The following is a 16,126-nucleotide window of genomic DNA, read 5'->3' as shown; positions in this document are numbered from 1 at the left end:
GAGCCTTTTTGAAAATGGTTCTGTATAGAACCAAAAGGGGTTCTTCTAATGTTATGATCCCAAGCTTGGAACAATAGAAGAACCTTTTTGGTGCTATAATCATTTTCAAACAGGTTCTATGTAGACCCATGTTCAACACATTCTCCATCAATCTGAAGAACCATTTAACCAAGCAAAGAACCATTTGCATGTGAAATGGTTCTATATACAGACATGAGTGGAACTCGTAGAACCATGAGTTTTCTATACAACCATTTCAGCATGCAAGGAACTGTTTAAGCATAAAATGGTTCTATTTACAATGCATGGTTCTATACAGATTCATTCTCTTTACTAAAGAACCCTTGAAGAACCATATTTTTGAAGAGTGTAGGACTACTTCAGATACTTCATCAGATATTTATATTCATCAGCCTATTGTCCTTTTTATATTATATCTATATATATATATATATGTTATATATATGTTGCTGCTTATTAATGATTTTTAAGATGTTCACTTAATTAATAACCTATTTGTAGACCATTAATAAACCCTTTAAAAGGGTCATCTTGTTGTAAAGTGGTGCTCATTAATTGGTACTGATCCAACACTGTAATTTGTAGTGGAACCTGAAGGTCTAAAGGTGTTTGGACCTCTTCTGAGCGATGAACAGCATGGACAATTCGTAACAATAGCAACAAAACAACAAATATTCCATTAGCCTTGACCACATGCCCACCATCACTCGCATTCAGATACGCTAACCCTCTGCTGGGAAGCTCAAAGAGGCTTTTGCAGAGATGAGCAACAGCAGGGCTTTTCGCTTAAGCCACAGAGTGTGGCCAGTCCGGAAACGCGAGGGCTGACCTTCTGGGAGGCCGTGGTAGATGAAAGAGGTCTGTGAGTCATTATGGTTGTCTCTATTCGAGTACAGCACTGTCAATACAGCCCACCTTCCATCTTTGGGCCAATTTGCATGGACGCGCAACATGATCCCCATGCTGGTCAGAAACTCGACCTCGAAGGCAGAACTGACACGAGTTATTGGCCTGACAAAAGAGGATGAAAGGACCCCAGTCGTGCATTCAGAAACCTGTTTACCCAGACAAACAGCAAAAAGAGGCCTTTTGCCAACTTTTAAAAGCCAGAGCGAAGCCAATCAGTTGCTGCCAGCGGCGAGCTGTTGTCGCTTCTCTCGACTCGAGGGAATGAGCTTACTGGCACTCATCCGCCCTGCTCATTCTGAATAAACACATGTAATCAAAGCTGTCGCGCTTAGCACGTCTCCAGCAGGGCAGACATGCTCCCCTACGTGGCCGAGGTGAGCTGGTGGAGTCCCGCTGGGGGTTTTGTGCTAAGTGCTCGGAGCCGAACTGGGTCATGTTTGTACGGAATTTGAACACGTTTATCTAGATGAATCTCCAGTGACGTCAGCTGCCCGCTCATCTTTTCCAGGCCAGGCTACGCGCTGCAGCTGGCACCCGAAGCTGGACAAATTTGGACGTGGTGCTAAAGTACTCATCCAAATGAGAAAGGCTTGTTTTGGTGAAAATCTAGGCTCTGTGTTGCACAATATGGTGACGTGGGCTTGCTTCCCTCAGGCGGGCCTGCACAGCCTGCTGATTTAGGCTTTGCTCAGCCTTAACGTCATGATCTGAAGAAGCTGATCGTGCTAGTTTCGAGCTAGTTGGCCTTTGTGGAAGTCAAGCAGCAAATCACTGCTTCATCATTAACGCTGGACTATGCCCTCTGGTCTGCTATTACTATCATCGTTACTGTCAATGCGCACGCTATGGCTAGCTATTCGCAGCTTTGTTTGTCTCTCCAGACTCTGAGTTCAGCAAATCAGCTTCATTAGACTGGATGCTAATAGCTTCTGTGAGTGCACTCAGTGTAATAATGAAATGGCAGTGAGGCTGCGGACAGCAGTCTATGTGAAAATAAACCCCTCTGAAACTCTCAAGGTCTAGCTATGGCCATGAACATATCTATACAACACTGACATTGGGAAGCTGAATAGGTTTTAGATAAACAGCACCGATACTGATGTTTAAAGAAGCTACAAAGGCAGAATCTTTAATAGGGGTTGTTTCAGATAGAGAACAGGGTAGAATAATGCAAAAACCCTTTGTCTACTTCAGTTCACTGCAATGGGAGGATCACGCTTTCCTACTTCCTTACAAGGTCTCTCTCCCATTCTTTCCTTCTCTGGCTTTGACTGCCAGAACAATTCTTTTGATTTCTCGAGGGGTAAAAAAATTTGATGTTTCCATGAATCCCTGATCCAATTGTATCTGATTTTTGAATGCAACAGAATAGTTTAGATGCTGTGCTAACGTAGTGGAAGTGAAGGAGTAGTCAAGGTCAAAACTAAGACTATGAAAATCAGACTATGGCATTCAGAAGGAAAAATTCTCTTTCACAAGGAACGTTGCTGAACAGAATGTTGTCTGTACGATATTTTAGGATTTTGGAAAAAAATCCTAAGAGGTCAGAAATCAATCCTTTATTTATTTAATTTCCAGTTAAGATATTCATTTTTCAGGAGGTATTTCTGGACAACATTAAGTTTGGAGGTGTGGGAAATAGCCAATATGTTAAGCTCAACAAATACATTTTAAAAATTGCAGAAAAAACTACTGTTTTTCAGCCCTTAAAATCCAAGGGTTATTACATAATAAGTGCTTATCACTTAGTAACTACAGGGACATCAATGCAAAATGGCTGAGCTTTTCTTAAGTTATAGCATTTTTTAATAAAACTCTGGGCCTGTTGGTGGACCCTGGCCATAAAAGGGGTTCAATTGTTCTCTGTAGAAGCTAACCTTTTTCACTTGAACAAAACATGTAATTTGACCTGGACCATTCAAACTTTTGCAAACAACTGTAGCCAGCAGGACACATGATAATAGTCATTAATCTTGATTACTAGTGAAATAATCAAATCTGACAATTAAAGTGGTAACAGATTGTTGACATTATGGTCAGATCACTCCAACAAGGCCAAGAACTCTTAATTCTAAACCCTTGACTGCACTAATTGGGACCTGGACTTCCTGACTAACAGGCCGCAGTCTGTGAGGATCCACAACATCTCCTCCTCCACCATCATCCTCAGCACCGGCTTCCCTCTGGGCTATGTGCTGAGCCCCCTCCTGTGGTCCACATTGCCCTCACCCACCTGGAGAGTAAGGATTCTTAGGTCCGTATCCTCTTTGTGGATTTCACATCTGCCTTTAACACCATGATCCCCCAGACCCTGGCTTACAAACTCCATACACTTGGACTGAGCACCTCTCTCTGTAATTGGGTCCTGGACTTCCTGACTAACAGGCCGCAGTCTGTGAGGATCCACAACATCTCCTCCTCCACCATCATCCTCAGCACCGGCTCCCCTCCTGTTTACACTGCTCACATATGGCTGCTCAGCCGTCCATCCAGACTGTCATATTGTAAAGTGTGCAGATGATACGGCAGTGGCTGGATGCATCACAAATAGTGATGAGTCTGGCTATAGGCAGGAGGTGGAACACCTGGAGAGCTGGTGCAGTGAGAATCTCTGCTTCAGTGTGAAGAAAACAAAGGAGATGATTGTGGGTTTCAGAAGGGGCTACACCATCCCTCCCCTCCCCCTACACATCAGAGGATCTGCAGTGGAAGTAAAGACACATTCAAAGCCCTTCACTCTGCCACACTACACTACAGTACAGTTATAACATGTTATGAATGTGTTTATAGATTCATACAAATGTAACATTCATAGAAAGTGTTACCGATGGTTCTAGCCATTTAAGGTGTTTCACGGAACCAACTTGGTCCTTCTATGGCACTGCTGCCATAGTGTTAGGAAACTGCTGCATGGAGTTTCCAAGTGTGCTACTGATGTAGATGGTCATGTCCAGCTGTCTGGAGCTGATGGTGATCATCCATCAGTCACTGCCTGGAGAACTGACAGTAATGAATACTAATGGAGACGTCCAGGCTTAGAGCGTCTCTGCAACGCTGTGCAACATCACACCCTGTCAGAATTCCACACGTTCCAATGTTCAAAACCTGTCAGAATCTCAATTCCACACATTCATACAACAGAACGACGCATGACCCAAAGGTGTAGGAGTGATGTGGAGTGATGCTGGGGGTTTCTCACAAAAATAAATATACAAAAATAATCAGTCTGCACTTTAATCACAGCAGCGATTTACAGACATACAAGACACATAATGAACACTAGGACTGTGTGACATTAAGTCAGCCTTATACAGCCTCATATCTGCTTATTACAAACCTCCTTTTTTCAAAGATGCTATTAATTATTGCCAGAATTTTGCAATATTAAATACAAAATTAGTGTAGAATAACAGATAACAATAAGAATAACAATGTGCTCATCATCATCTTATTTTAAATGTATATTGTGTAATAACGCAGCGGATTACTGTGAGGTTGATGTTGAGCTGCAGCACACAGCATCATGAGAGCTAAAAAGGCATATATATATATATATATATATATATATATTTCAATAAAAACAATTTGTGTTTTCATTCTGAAGATTCATGTTTTAAAGACCTATAAAGTTTCATGCTGGATTTTCTAACCCCTTATATTCTCAGGCATATTACATGCTGGTTTATTATTCAGTAACTACAGGTACTCCAATGCAAACTGAGCTATTCTTAAGTTATGGAAGTGTGTAATACAACATTGAGCAAAAATAAACATATAGCAATATATCACACCAAGTATTTGCATTTACAATCCATATTTTACATATTCTGTACATAGAAAGTGCAAGACAAGATGGACAAAGGTTTAAAGCTTGACTTTAAATGGAGAAAATGATGACGCTTTCCATTTTTCCTCTAGTTCCTCAAGATTAGTGACTGTTATTTTTCATATGTTGTATATTTTATCTATTAACTCATCTGTGAGTTGTTATACCACTTTGGACTAGTAACACTTTATAAGAGCGACAGTTCAGACGTCCAATAGCTGTCACTTCATAATCGTCTTCATAAGCTGATGTGTTCAGTGATTCCGCTGTAGGACACATAGAAGCCATTGCTTGAACATGGTTTATAAATGACTCTACACTAACTGCCAGTTCTGTTGCGACAGACTTACGGAGGACAAGGAGGACCGTCCGAGCCACCCAGAGAGAGATAGAGGACAGTTCTGCTCCCGTGGCATCACCGGCGATCAAACATTCCAGCTCATTTTTTGACCATTCATCATGACATGTTCTCACAATCTGAAGGGAATTCTTTTTTGCCAAGAATGATGATATGTAAGCTGGCAAGTGTCTTACCGTATAAGGTCAAGCAGGGCGTCGGCGGAGCTCATGATGGGCTTGCTGCTGTCCTCGCTGTCCTCTTTCTGGGCCACGCCGCCCGGGTGGATGATCAACACCATGACGATGCCCACCACCACTGCCAGGAAGGTGGTCCACAGGTAGTAGGAGACAGTGATGAGCCCCAGCCTGCTGGAACACTTAGGCTCCAGGGCGGCCAAGCCTGACATTAAACTGGGAAAAGGAGAGAGAAAGAAAGGGGGTTGGAGGGGAACTTAAATCAACCACTATGGTTCAAACAGACAGCATCATATAGTAATCAATCACACATCATTTTAAAAAATCAAGGCCACATCATCCAAAGGTACGACAGTGGTTTTAAGGTCCAGTTGTGAACCATAAATACATTGTTCCAGGTGAAAAGTAGATATCTGTACCTTTTCATAACGTAATGGTTTAAAACGGAGCAATAAAATAGAAAATATTTCAGAAAATGTCATTTTAACAGATCATGGTGCGGTTATGTTCCCTGACTCAAGAAAGTGAGATGTACCCTTGAGGGTCCCATCCCAGCGATAATAGAGGTACTGCCCCAGTGACAGTTTCATACCTCGTGAAATAATGATGTCTTTATTCATTACTCGATTGTGGTTGACAACTGATTTCGAACTGTTTGCTAATGACTGTGTTTGGTGATATTTGCCAAACCATTTGAATGTTTTTAGCATTGTTTTCATCGTCAAGGTTGAGGAAAGACACATTAGAGGCCGACATTATTATTATTTTTAAAAAGCTTTCATAAATACTTACATAATATACTCACTGAGGGTAGAAAACACCTAAATTTCTGATATGTTTGTGATTAATTGACTATAAAACTATAAGAAAAAGAGTCTATGCATGTGTAGACTGTTACATTATGAACTGGTTACGTTTCTGATTAGTACATGATTGATCAATTAGGAAGTAGAAGCACATCTTAACCAGTCATTATGCTAAACACAGTGCAGTTACACTGGGTTTAGGGGTCATTCACAAGCTCCTGACCACTGAAAACCATCATATGAGCATTTCAGTGCCACAGAGCCTCAGATACCCCCCAGCTTTTTTTCTCAAAGCATCATCACAGAAAAGCCAGGTCCGAGCCCCAGTGAGTAAGCCAGAGGCAACTCTCCCTAAGAGCAAGAGGAGGAAACCTTGGGAGGAAGCTGGATTCCAAAAACGGAACCGATCCTCAACACCAGATAGCAGAACAGTAACACACCAAGAGCAAAGACCAGGTTCTTGCGATTAACATAAAATATTAAATGTAACAAAAAAGAAAAAAGGATCCAGCTTGTCATTAGACTGTTGGAAATAAACGTAAAGTACAGGTACATGATTCATTCATCAAGCTGCAAACAATGCAAGTTTACCCTCAAAGGTACAGCAGTGGTTTTAGGGTCCAGTGGTGGACCTTACATGAGTTTTTCCCAGTGGTAAAGTAGGCATTTGTACCTTTTCATAACTGAATGTTTTAAATCAGATCAATACAATATCAATCCAATACATGTGGAGTCAATAGAATTGAGAAAATATCATTTATATGGATGATGGTACAATTATCTTCCTGATTAAAGGTGCTGGGATGTACCCCTGAGGGTACCACTGCAGTGACAAGTGGGGAACTGCCCCAGTGACAGCATCACTTTTCTTCTAAGAGTGTAGACCAAGGAAAATAGCTTGTTGTCCTGTTTTTTGAACAGCTACTTTCAAAAAAAGAAAAGAAAAAAGAACCAAATCTCTACAATAATGTGAATTTTTCTAGCACCCCTGTGGGATTTGAGATAGTATGTCAGTGCTAAACTAGCAGTGGTGCACACAAACTGCCCCAGTGACAGCATCACTTTTCTTCTAAGAGTGTAGACCAAGGAAAATAGCTTGTTGTCCTGTTTGTGTCCTGACAGCCCCTGATTACCATTTCAAGAAACTAACTGAATATCTAAGTAGATATCAAGAATGTCCAGAAGGACAGTTTGTTTTTTTTTTCCACAAAATGATGTTGGCAGTTAATCTAACACATAAGGCCTTCAGTCCAGCTCTTCAAGTCCATTGGGACCACTGGGAGAGCTTGCTTGGCCAAGTCCCCCAAACTTGGCCAAAGAAAAAAGCACTGATTCCACAATATTCTGTTAAGTGCTTCAAGTTTCCAACCAAAAAAATGAAGTGAAATAAGGTTACGACTGCCTGAGGGTAAATAAAACAAGCAGGCTTTGTTCTCAGTACAATGGTTTTGATTATTATGACTGTTGTTCACTACTGCGATATTCCTTATGTTGTAGGAACTGAAACAGGTCATAAGTGCTGTAGCTTTTAACGTCAAACTGGTTTTAAAAGTAGTTGAACTACCAAAACAATAGAGACCAATGTTGATGTCCATTGAGAGAAGAGACTGAGAGAAGTGGGAGGGGGCCGACCTCTAAAAGGCTGTTGTTTCTAATGGAACAGCTGGCTGAGGCCGGCCAGAGATTACATGGCAGGGATGGTAACGGTTCCCTCAGCATGGAGAGGTCAAAGTAAAAATGTTGCCTCCACTCCATCCCCCACTTCGCATGGCCGGATTGCAATTTTCAGGGTCAGGAACGGTTTAGGCCACAGTTATGGTTTAACGTAGGAGTTCAGTCAAACGGCAATCATACAGTAGCTAATGCAGATTACAGCCTCTCTCTCTCTCTCTCTCTCTCTCTCTCCTCTCTCTCTCTCTCTCTCTCTCTCTCTCTCTCTCTCTGTCTCTCTCTCTCTCTCTCTCTCTCTCTCTCTGTCTCTCTCTCTCTCTCTCTCTCTCTCTCTCTCTGTCTCTCTCTCTCTCTCTCTCTCTCTCTCTCTCTGTCTCTCTCTCTCTCTCTCTCTCTCTCTCTCTCTCTCTCTCTCTCTCTGTCTCTCTCTGTCTCTCTCTCTCTCTCTCTCTCTCTGTCTCTCTCTCTCTCTCTCTCTCTCTGTCTCTCTCTCTCTCTCTCTCTCTCTCTCTGTCTCTCTCTCTCTCTCTCTCTCTCTCTCTCTCTCTGTCTCTCTCTGTCTCTCTCTCTCTCTGTCTCTCTCTGTCTCTCTCTCTCTCTCTCTCTCTCTCTCTCTCTGTCTCTCTCTCTCTCTCTCTCTGTCTCTCTCTCTCTCACTGTCTCTCTCTCTCTCTCTCTCTCTCTGTCTCTCTCTCTCTCTCTCTGTCTCTCTCTCTCTCTCTCTCTCTCTCTCTCTCTCTCTCTCTCTCTCTCTCTCTCTCTCTCTCTCTCTCTCTCTCTCTGTCTCTCTCTCTCTCTCTCTCTCTCTCTCTCTGTCTCTCTCTCTCTCTCTCTCTCTCTCTCTCTGTCTCTCTCTCTCTCTCTCTCTCTCTCTCTCTCTCTGTCTCTCTCTCTCTCTCTCTCTCTCTCTCTCTCTCTCTCTCTCTCTGTCTCTCTCTGTCTCTCTCTCTCTCTCTCTCTCTGTCTCTCTCTCTCTCTCTCTCTCTCTGTCTCTCTCTCTCTCTCTCTCTCTCTCTCTCTGTCTCTCTCTCTCTCTCTCTCTCTCTCTCTCTCTCTGTCTCTCTCTGTCTCTCTCTCTCTCTGTCTCTCTCTGTCTCTCTCTCTCTCTCTCTCTCTCTCTCTCTGTCTCTCTCTCTCTCTCTCTCTGTCTCTCTCTCTCTCACTGTCTCTCTCTCTCTCTCTCTCTCTCTGTCTCTCTCTCTCTCTCTCTGTCTCTCTCTCTCTCTCTCTCTCTCTCTCTCTCTGTCTCTCTCTCTCTCTCTGTCTCTCTCTCTCTCTCTCTCTGTCTCTCTCTCTCTCACTGTCTCTCTCTCTCTCTCTCTCTCTCTCTGTCTCTCTCTCTCTCTCTCTGTCTCTCTCTCTCTCTCTCTCTCTCTCTCTCTCTGTCTCTCTCTCTCTCTCTCTCTCTCTCTCTCTCTCTCTCTGTCTCTCTCTCTCTGTCTCTCTCTCTCTCTCTCTGTCTCTCTCTGTCTCTCTCTCTCTCTCTCTCTCTCTCTCTGTCTCTCTCTCTCTCTCTCTCTCTCTCTGTCTCTCTCTCTCTCTCTCTCTCTCTCTCTGTCTCTCTCTCTCTCTCTCTCTCTCTCTCTCTCTCTCTGTCTCTCTCTGTCTCTCTCTCTCTCTCTCTCTCTCTCTCTCTCTGTCTCTCTCTCTCTCTCTCTCTCTCTGTCTCTCTCTCTCTCTCTCTCTCTCTCTCTCTCTGTCTCTCTCTGTCTCTCTCTCTCTCTCTCTCTCTCTCTCTCTCTCTCTCTCTCTCTGTCTCTCTCTGTCTCTCTCTCTCTCTCTGTCTCTCTCTGTCTCTCTCTCTCTCTCTCTCTCTCTCTGTCTCTCTCTCTCTCTCTCTGTCTCTCTCTCTCTCACTGTCTCTCTCTCTCTCTCTCTCTCTCTCTCTCTCTGTCTCTCTCTGTCTCTCTCTCTCTCTCTGTCTCTCTCTCTCTCTCTCTGTCTCTCTCTCTCTCACTGTCTCTCTCTCTCTCTCTCTCTCTCTCTCTCTCTGTCTCTCTCTCTCTCTCTCTCTGTCTCTCTCTCTCTCTCTGTCTCTCTCTCTCTCTCTCTCTCTCTCTCTCTCTCTCTCTGTCTCTCTCTGTCTCTCTCTGTCTCTCTCTCTCTCTCTCTCTCTCTCTGTCTCTCTCTGTCTCTCTCTCTCTCTCTCTCTCTCTCTGTCTCTCTCTGTCTCTCTCTCTCTCTCTGTCTCTCTCTGTCTCTCTCTCTCTCTCTCTCTGTCTCTCTCTCTCTCTCTCTCTCTCTCTGTCTCTCTCTCTCTCTCTCTCTCTCTGTCTCTCTCTCTCTCTCTCTCTCTCTCTCTCTCTCTCTCTCTCTCTGTCTCTCTCTGTCTCTCTCTCTCTCTGTCTCTCTCTGTCTCTCTCTCTCTCTCTCTCTCTCTCTCTCTCTCTCTCTGTCTCTCTCTCTCTCTCTCTGTCTCTCTCTCTCTCACTGTCTCTCTCTCTCTCTCTCTGTCTCTCTCTCTCTCTCTCTGTCTCTCTCTCTCTCTCTCTCTCTCTGTCTCTCTCTCTCTCTCTCTCTCTCTCTCTCTGTCTCTCTCTCTCTCTCTCTCTGTCTCTCTCTCTCTCTCTCTGTCTCTCTCTGTCTCTCTCTCTCTCTCTCTCTCTCTCTCTCTCTGTCTCTCTCTCTCTCTCTCTCTCTGTCTCTCTCTCTCTCTCTCTCTCTCTCTGTCTCTCTCTCTCTCTCTCTCTCTCTGTCTCTCTCTCTCTCTCTCTCTCTCTCTGTCTCTCTCTGTCTCTCTCTCTCTCTCTGTCTCTCTCTGTCTCTCTCTCTCTCTCTCTCTCTCTCTGTCTCTCTCTCTCTCTCTCTGTCTCTCTCTCTCTCACTGTCTCTCTCTCTCTCTCTCTCTCTGTCTCTCTCTCTCTCTCTCTCTCTCTCTCTCTGTCTCTCTCTCTCTCTCTCTGTCTCTCTCTCTCTCACTGTCTCTCTCTCTCTCTCTCTCTCTCTCTCTCTCTCTCTCTCTCTGTCTCTCTCTCTCTCTCTCTCTGTCTCTCTCTCTCTCTCTCTCTCTCTCTCTCTGTCTCTCTCTCTCTCTCTGTCTCTCTCTCTGTCTCTCTCTCTCTCTCTTTCTCTCTCTCTGTCTCTCTCTCTCTCTGTCTCTCTCTGTCTCTCTCTCTCTCTCTCTCTCTCTCTCTCCCTCTCTCTCAGTCTCTCTCTCTCCCCCTCTCTCTCTCAGTCTTGCTCTCACTCTTTCTCAACAGGACTGTGAAGACTTTCATTTTTCAAGTGTTTCTAGGGCTGCATGGTAAAGATCAACTGCTATATTGTGTTTATATTGGGGTCCAAACCACTAAAGATCACTGTAAGCAATCATGACTAATTCTAAACAGTTGCCTTGAGTCATGATGGGATCTTTACTAGCAACATTATACGGAAGGTCGCCGGTTCGATCCCCAGTGCCGACAGTCCATGACTGAGGTGTCCTTGAGCAAGACACTTAACCCCCAACTGCTCCCCGGGCACCGTGGATAGGGCTGCCCACCACTCCGGGCAAGTGTGCTCACTGCCCCCTAGTGTGTGTGTTCACTAGGGTGTATGTGGTGTTTCACTTCACAGATGGGTTAAATGCGGAGGTGGAATTTCCCCGTTTGTGGGATTAAAAAAGTATCACTTAACTTAACTTTAACTTACACTCCACCATATTACACAATATCAGGACTCAAATCCTGACGCTCTTCATGTCGTTCCTGAACGTCCATTTCATTTTCTCCTCCAGTCACTGCTTAGCAGCCATTCCACTATGCCTTATTGGCTCAAGCTATCCAGAATTTCAGGGCAAGAATTAGTGATGGTCTGCAAACTGTGTACTCTCATGTACTAAGTCATCAAAGGTAGGATATAAATGGTACATAAACTTCTTAATGCCTGCTGTGGTGGTAGGCTTTAGCTTAGGATGCTTGGCATTATGCTGGTGTACACATCACTGCAATCAGCAATAGCTTAGGCCCTCACATCATGATCTAGCAAAGGAAAAGCCCTATGCCATGATGCTCCCACCGTCATACTTCACTGTGGTTATGGTGTTCTTTGGATCATATATGCAATCGTTATTTCTCCAGACATGGTGCACCGACACATTTCAAAAGAGTTTTGAGTTTTGATGAGGGTACATTAAAAAACAGTCCATCTGGACTGTTGCATGTAAATATTAGATATGCATCTCTAAGCCTCTTTTTTAGCAGTGGAGTTTTGCGTGGAACGGAGATGCTTGTTGTTGTTGCTTTCAGGCCAACCTGCGACTCTGTGTGTGATCTATATGGCTTCTCTCTTCCATTTCCCATAGTCTGACACTTGACCTACACATAGAACACGAATAATAATATAATCTATATTGTATTTCTTCCTCAAACTTCAAACTTCAGAGTTTCTCATTAATCAATTCTAGCAGCTTGTTTCAAGGTCAACATGTATTTCTTTTCTTTTACCCATCTTCGTCAAATGTGAATGAGTGAATGAGGGCGGTAATATATCATTATTGTCCTGATTGGGTATTTAATTCATCCAAGTGGAAGAAAAGGCATGTATGCATGTAATTCTGTATTTAATGGTAATTAGTTATTTATTAATTTACATGTGAGATGGGTTACAGCATTGAACTGCACTCTAGGCTGCTTTAATAGACTTGTGTTAAATTATTCATGCAAGATTGATCCTTTCAGGTGGATTTTTGCCCAGAATTCTCTTCTTTTTCTTTCTATTGACCTCAGGTGAAGCACAAGAAATGAAGCAAAAAATAACATTTACTTATGAAAGAATGAACACGATGTTCTTTTTCCAAATTATCATGTGATTTGACTGGCTCTTGTATTCCCAGCATCCAAGTTACATCTCTCCGCTCTGGATTTATTTATTGATTAGCATGTTTGCAACTGAATTAATTCCCATTAGTCGGTCTGGTTTCATGCATTAGGTTCATCTTCACATTCAGTTGTGGATTGTTGAACTATTTAGTTTAACTGAGTGACAAATTATCTTCTGTAGTAAGTTCTGTTTGTTTACTTGTTGACTGTAATTTTTAAATTATTTCATGCTTTTAGCACTTTTTTCCATTTACAAGCTATTTGTAGATTTGTTGATGGCAGTTATTGCCAATTTGGCTGAAATAATATCTTGTAGATGTTCTGTTGATACATTACTTACATTAAGTAGATGTGCTGTTAATGTGTTACTCCATTTATGCAAAACCTAACCTTACCAACCTTACCCAACACCTAATCCTCACCCTCGCCCTAATCCTAACCTTAACCTCAACCTAAAACCTAATCCTAACCCTAACCCTAATCCTAACCTTAACCTCAACTCAAACCCTAATCCTAGACCACATATATTTTTGATATGATTCACTATTTGATTAATCTAAAAAAGGACCACTCAAAGTGTTACTACTAAAATTGGTGAATGTTCATGATGTTCATGTACCTTCTCAAAACACATCAACTTACCAACGGGTTGCTACAAAATGTTGACATAACAATAACAATGCCATAAACATGTCATATCAGATGTAATATGCTGTCATAATTGGCCATTAGAAATGGTGTTTAGTAATATAACAGCATCATGCCATTATTACTATTAATTGTCATCATAGATGTTTGATAAAGTTCACCACAGTAGAGGATACAACAACAATTAGCATGTGATATAAACTCTCATGAAAGAAAAATGAAATGAAACCTGTGATGACAGTTATAGTTACATGATGCATATTATGTAATAACAGAAAAAACAGAAAAAAACCCTGAAAAAATGACAAAAAAGAAGATATACATGATAGATAAATGAACGTCTCCTACAGCTGTCAAAGTCGTTGCTTAGCAACGGTGTCAACGGTGATACAGTGCTCGTGAAAAAATGGTGATGTAATGGTGAAATAACAGCACCCAATCAGCACCCAAAATAAGTACACAGAACTTTAGACCTCAAACTCACACTTACCCAGTTAACAGCTAGAACCCGTTGAGCATTTTATTGTCATTTACTTAAACTGTCGTGCAATAAAATTGTTCCTCGCTTGTACCTGGTTAGTAACTGGAAACTAATGGGCTGTAAATGAAACATTTCCAGTACAATCTCAGTCCTCTGACTCCCAAAACAAGACCACCTTTCACTAGACCCAGAAGAAGACAGAAAACATTGAACTTTAATAGTGAATGCTCTTTTACTGAACATGCAGCAACAGTGAGTTTCTGCTCAGAGCTGCGGGAATGGCCCAGATGGCGGACAGGTAGATGGTAGACTATAAACTCACACAAACTACCCCACAACCTGACAAGAATAACATACATGCAAAATGTCAGCAACCCATTAAGCCAACAACTAATTATTTACAATAAATGAGCCTCCACACATGGCCACAGGAGAGTGAGTCAGCAGTGGGATGCTGCAATACTTAGCTAATAGTAAAATGCTTAAAGTAAAGTATTATACCTTATGTTTTACCAATAATTAAACATTGTAAAGTACAATACCTGCAGTGAAATATTATACAGTAAACTACCTATATATCTATTAGTAAAGTGCTATACCTTTCATCAAATACTGTAAAGTACTATACCAATAATTAAATATTCTAGTACTATACCTATAGTTAGAAATTATAAAGGACCATACTTGTAGTTACATATTTTAAGGTACCATATGCTTCTCTAACAGTAAAGTCCTACACCTATAGTTAAATATTGTAAAGTACAATAACTATATCTATCTAAAGTACTATACCTTTAATTAAATACTGTAAAGTACTATACTCACTGTTAAATATTGTAAAGCACGATATTTGTACTTATCTAAAGTACTATATCTGTAGTTAAATATTGTAAATTTCAATATTTACATTTATCTAAGGTTCTATACTTTTAATATAATACTCTCAATTACTATACCTATAGTTAAATACTGTGAAGTACAACACCTAAATGTATCTAATAATACAATTATATTGCTTTAGTTAAAATCTGTAATGTACTATACCAATAATTAAATATTATAAACTACTATGCCAATAAATACCTTTTGTATATACTTATAGCTAAATATTGTAAATTACTGTACCTATACTTATCTAATAGTAAAGCTCTATACCTTTACTTGGCTAAAGCTAACAGTAAAACACATACACCTATGGTCATTTTACTGCTTCTGAGCAATACATTATCTGGTGCTAACATGTTCCAATTATTTCTGCGCTCTGTTTCATTATTTTTATGAGAAATCCATAATAATTCTCAGAAGAAACAGCTACAAAAGGCACAGTTTGCTGAAGGGAAAGACGACAACGAATGTGAGAAGTGTGTATTGTTGAGGCGAAGGGGGCGGGGGGCTCAATTGTGCCACCACGACTGTAATATGTTTTAAACCTTTACCATCATTCAGACGAACTTCAATCGATTTCTTTTCATTTCAGTTCACTTTCTGAATCAGCCTACTTACAGTCATTGTTGTTAGTTCTAATGCAGTCATTGAGGAATGGTCCAGCTCTGTTTGCTCTGGTGTTGGACCTCAGCATATTGGACTTGAAATGAAATGATAAATGCCTGTGTAGGATTTAGTTTTGGAAGTGGACCCATACATATCCAGCCAAGAGTGGCTCTGTGGTCAGAAACTGACCACTGAAGATGGGCTAGAGGATAGCCAACACAAATTGTGCATCCAAAAATCTATAAATCTACAATTTCTAAGTGCATGCAGCACGGTAGAGGGGTTTCCCATAAAGTGGCCAGTGGTTGTGGCCTCCATAACAATAAGAAGGGACAATATAAAGAATGTGGAGCTTAAATAGCAAAAAAAAAGAAATAATAATCATAATAATGACGAACAAGCAAAAATATTACTAACAAGAGGATGGAAAAGTAAAAGTATTTCTAATTCCATCCATCCATCCATCCTCAACCACATATCCGGGTCCGGAGGCAGCAACCTAAACAAAGATGCCCAGGCCTCCCTCTCCCCTGCCACCTCCTCCAGCTCTTCCAGAGGGATACCGAGGCGTTCCCAAGACAGTCGAGAGATATAAGCCCTCCAACATGTCCTGGGTCTTCCCCGGAGTCTCCTCCCTGTTGGATGTGTCTGGAACACCTCCCTAGGGAGGCGTCCAGAGGTCATCCTTACCAGATGCCTGAACCACCTCAACTGGCTTCTCTCACGTGGAGGAGCAGCGGCTCTACTCCGAGCCTCTCACCCCATCCCTAAGGGGGAGCCCGGCGACCTTGCGGAGAAGCTCATTTCGGCCGCTTGTATCCACGATCTCGTTCTTTCGGTCAATACCCAAAGCTCGTGACCATAGGTGAGAGTCGGAACGTAGATTGACCGGTAAACTGGCAGCTTCGCCTTCTGGCTCAGCTCTCTCTTCACCATGACA

At 42.0% G+C, this 16,126-nt stretch overlaps 1 protein-coding gene across 1 annotated transcript in view; it reads right to left on the bottom strand.

Annotated features, from left to right (window-relative positions):
* slc1a7b (solute carrier family 1 member 7b) overlaps positions 1-16,126 on the bottom strand; it is a 90,006-nt gene that overhangs the window by 33,770 nt on the left and 40,110 nt on the right. Inside the window, exon 3 of the mRNA XM_017718725.2 lies at positions 5,291-5,506. Coding sequence (XP_017574214.1) covers positions 5,291-5,506 — 216 coding nt within the window. The remainder of the gene's footprint in view (positions 1-5,290; positions 5,507-16,126) is intronic.

This window comes from Pygocentrus nattereri, chromosome 9 (assembly GCF_015220715.1).
Source record: "Pygocentrus nattereri isolate fPygNat1 chromosome 9, fPygNat1.pri, whole genome shotgun sequence".
NCBI lineage: Eukaryota > Metazoa > Chordata > Actinopteri > Characiformes > Serrasalmidae > Pygocentrus > Pygocentrus nattereri.
This window is presented reverse-complemented; position numbering and strand designations above follow the sequence as displayed.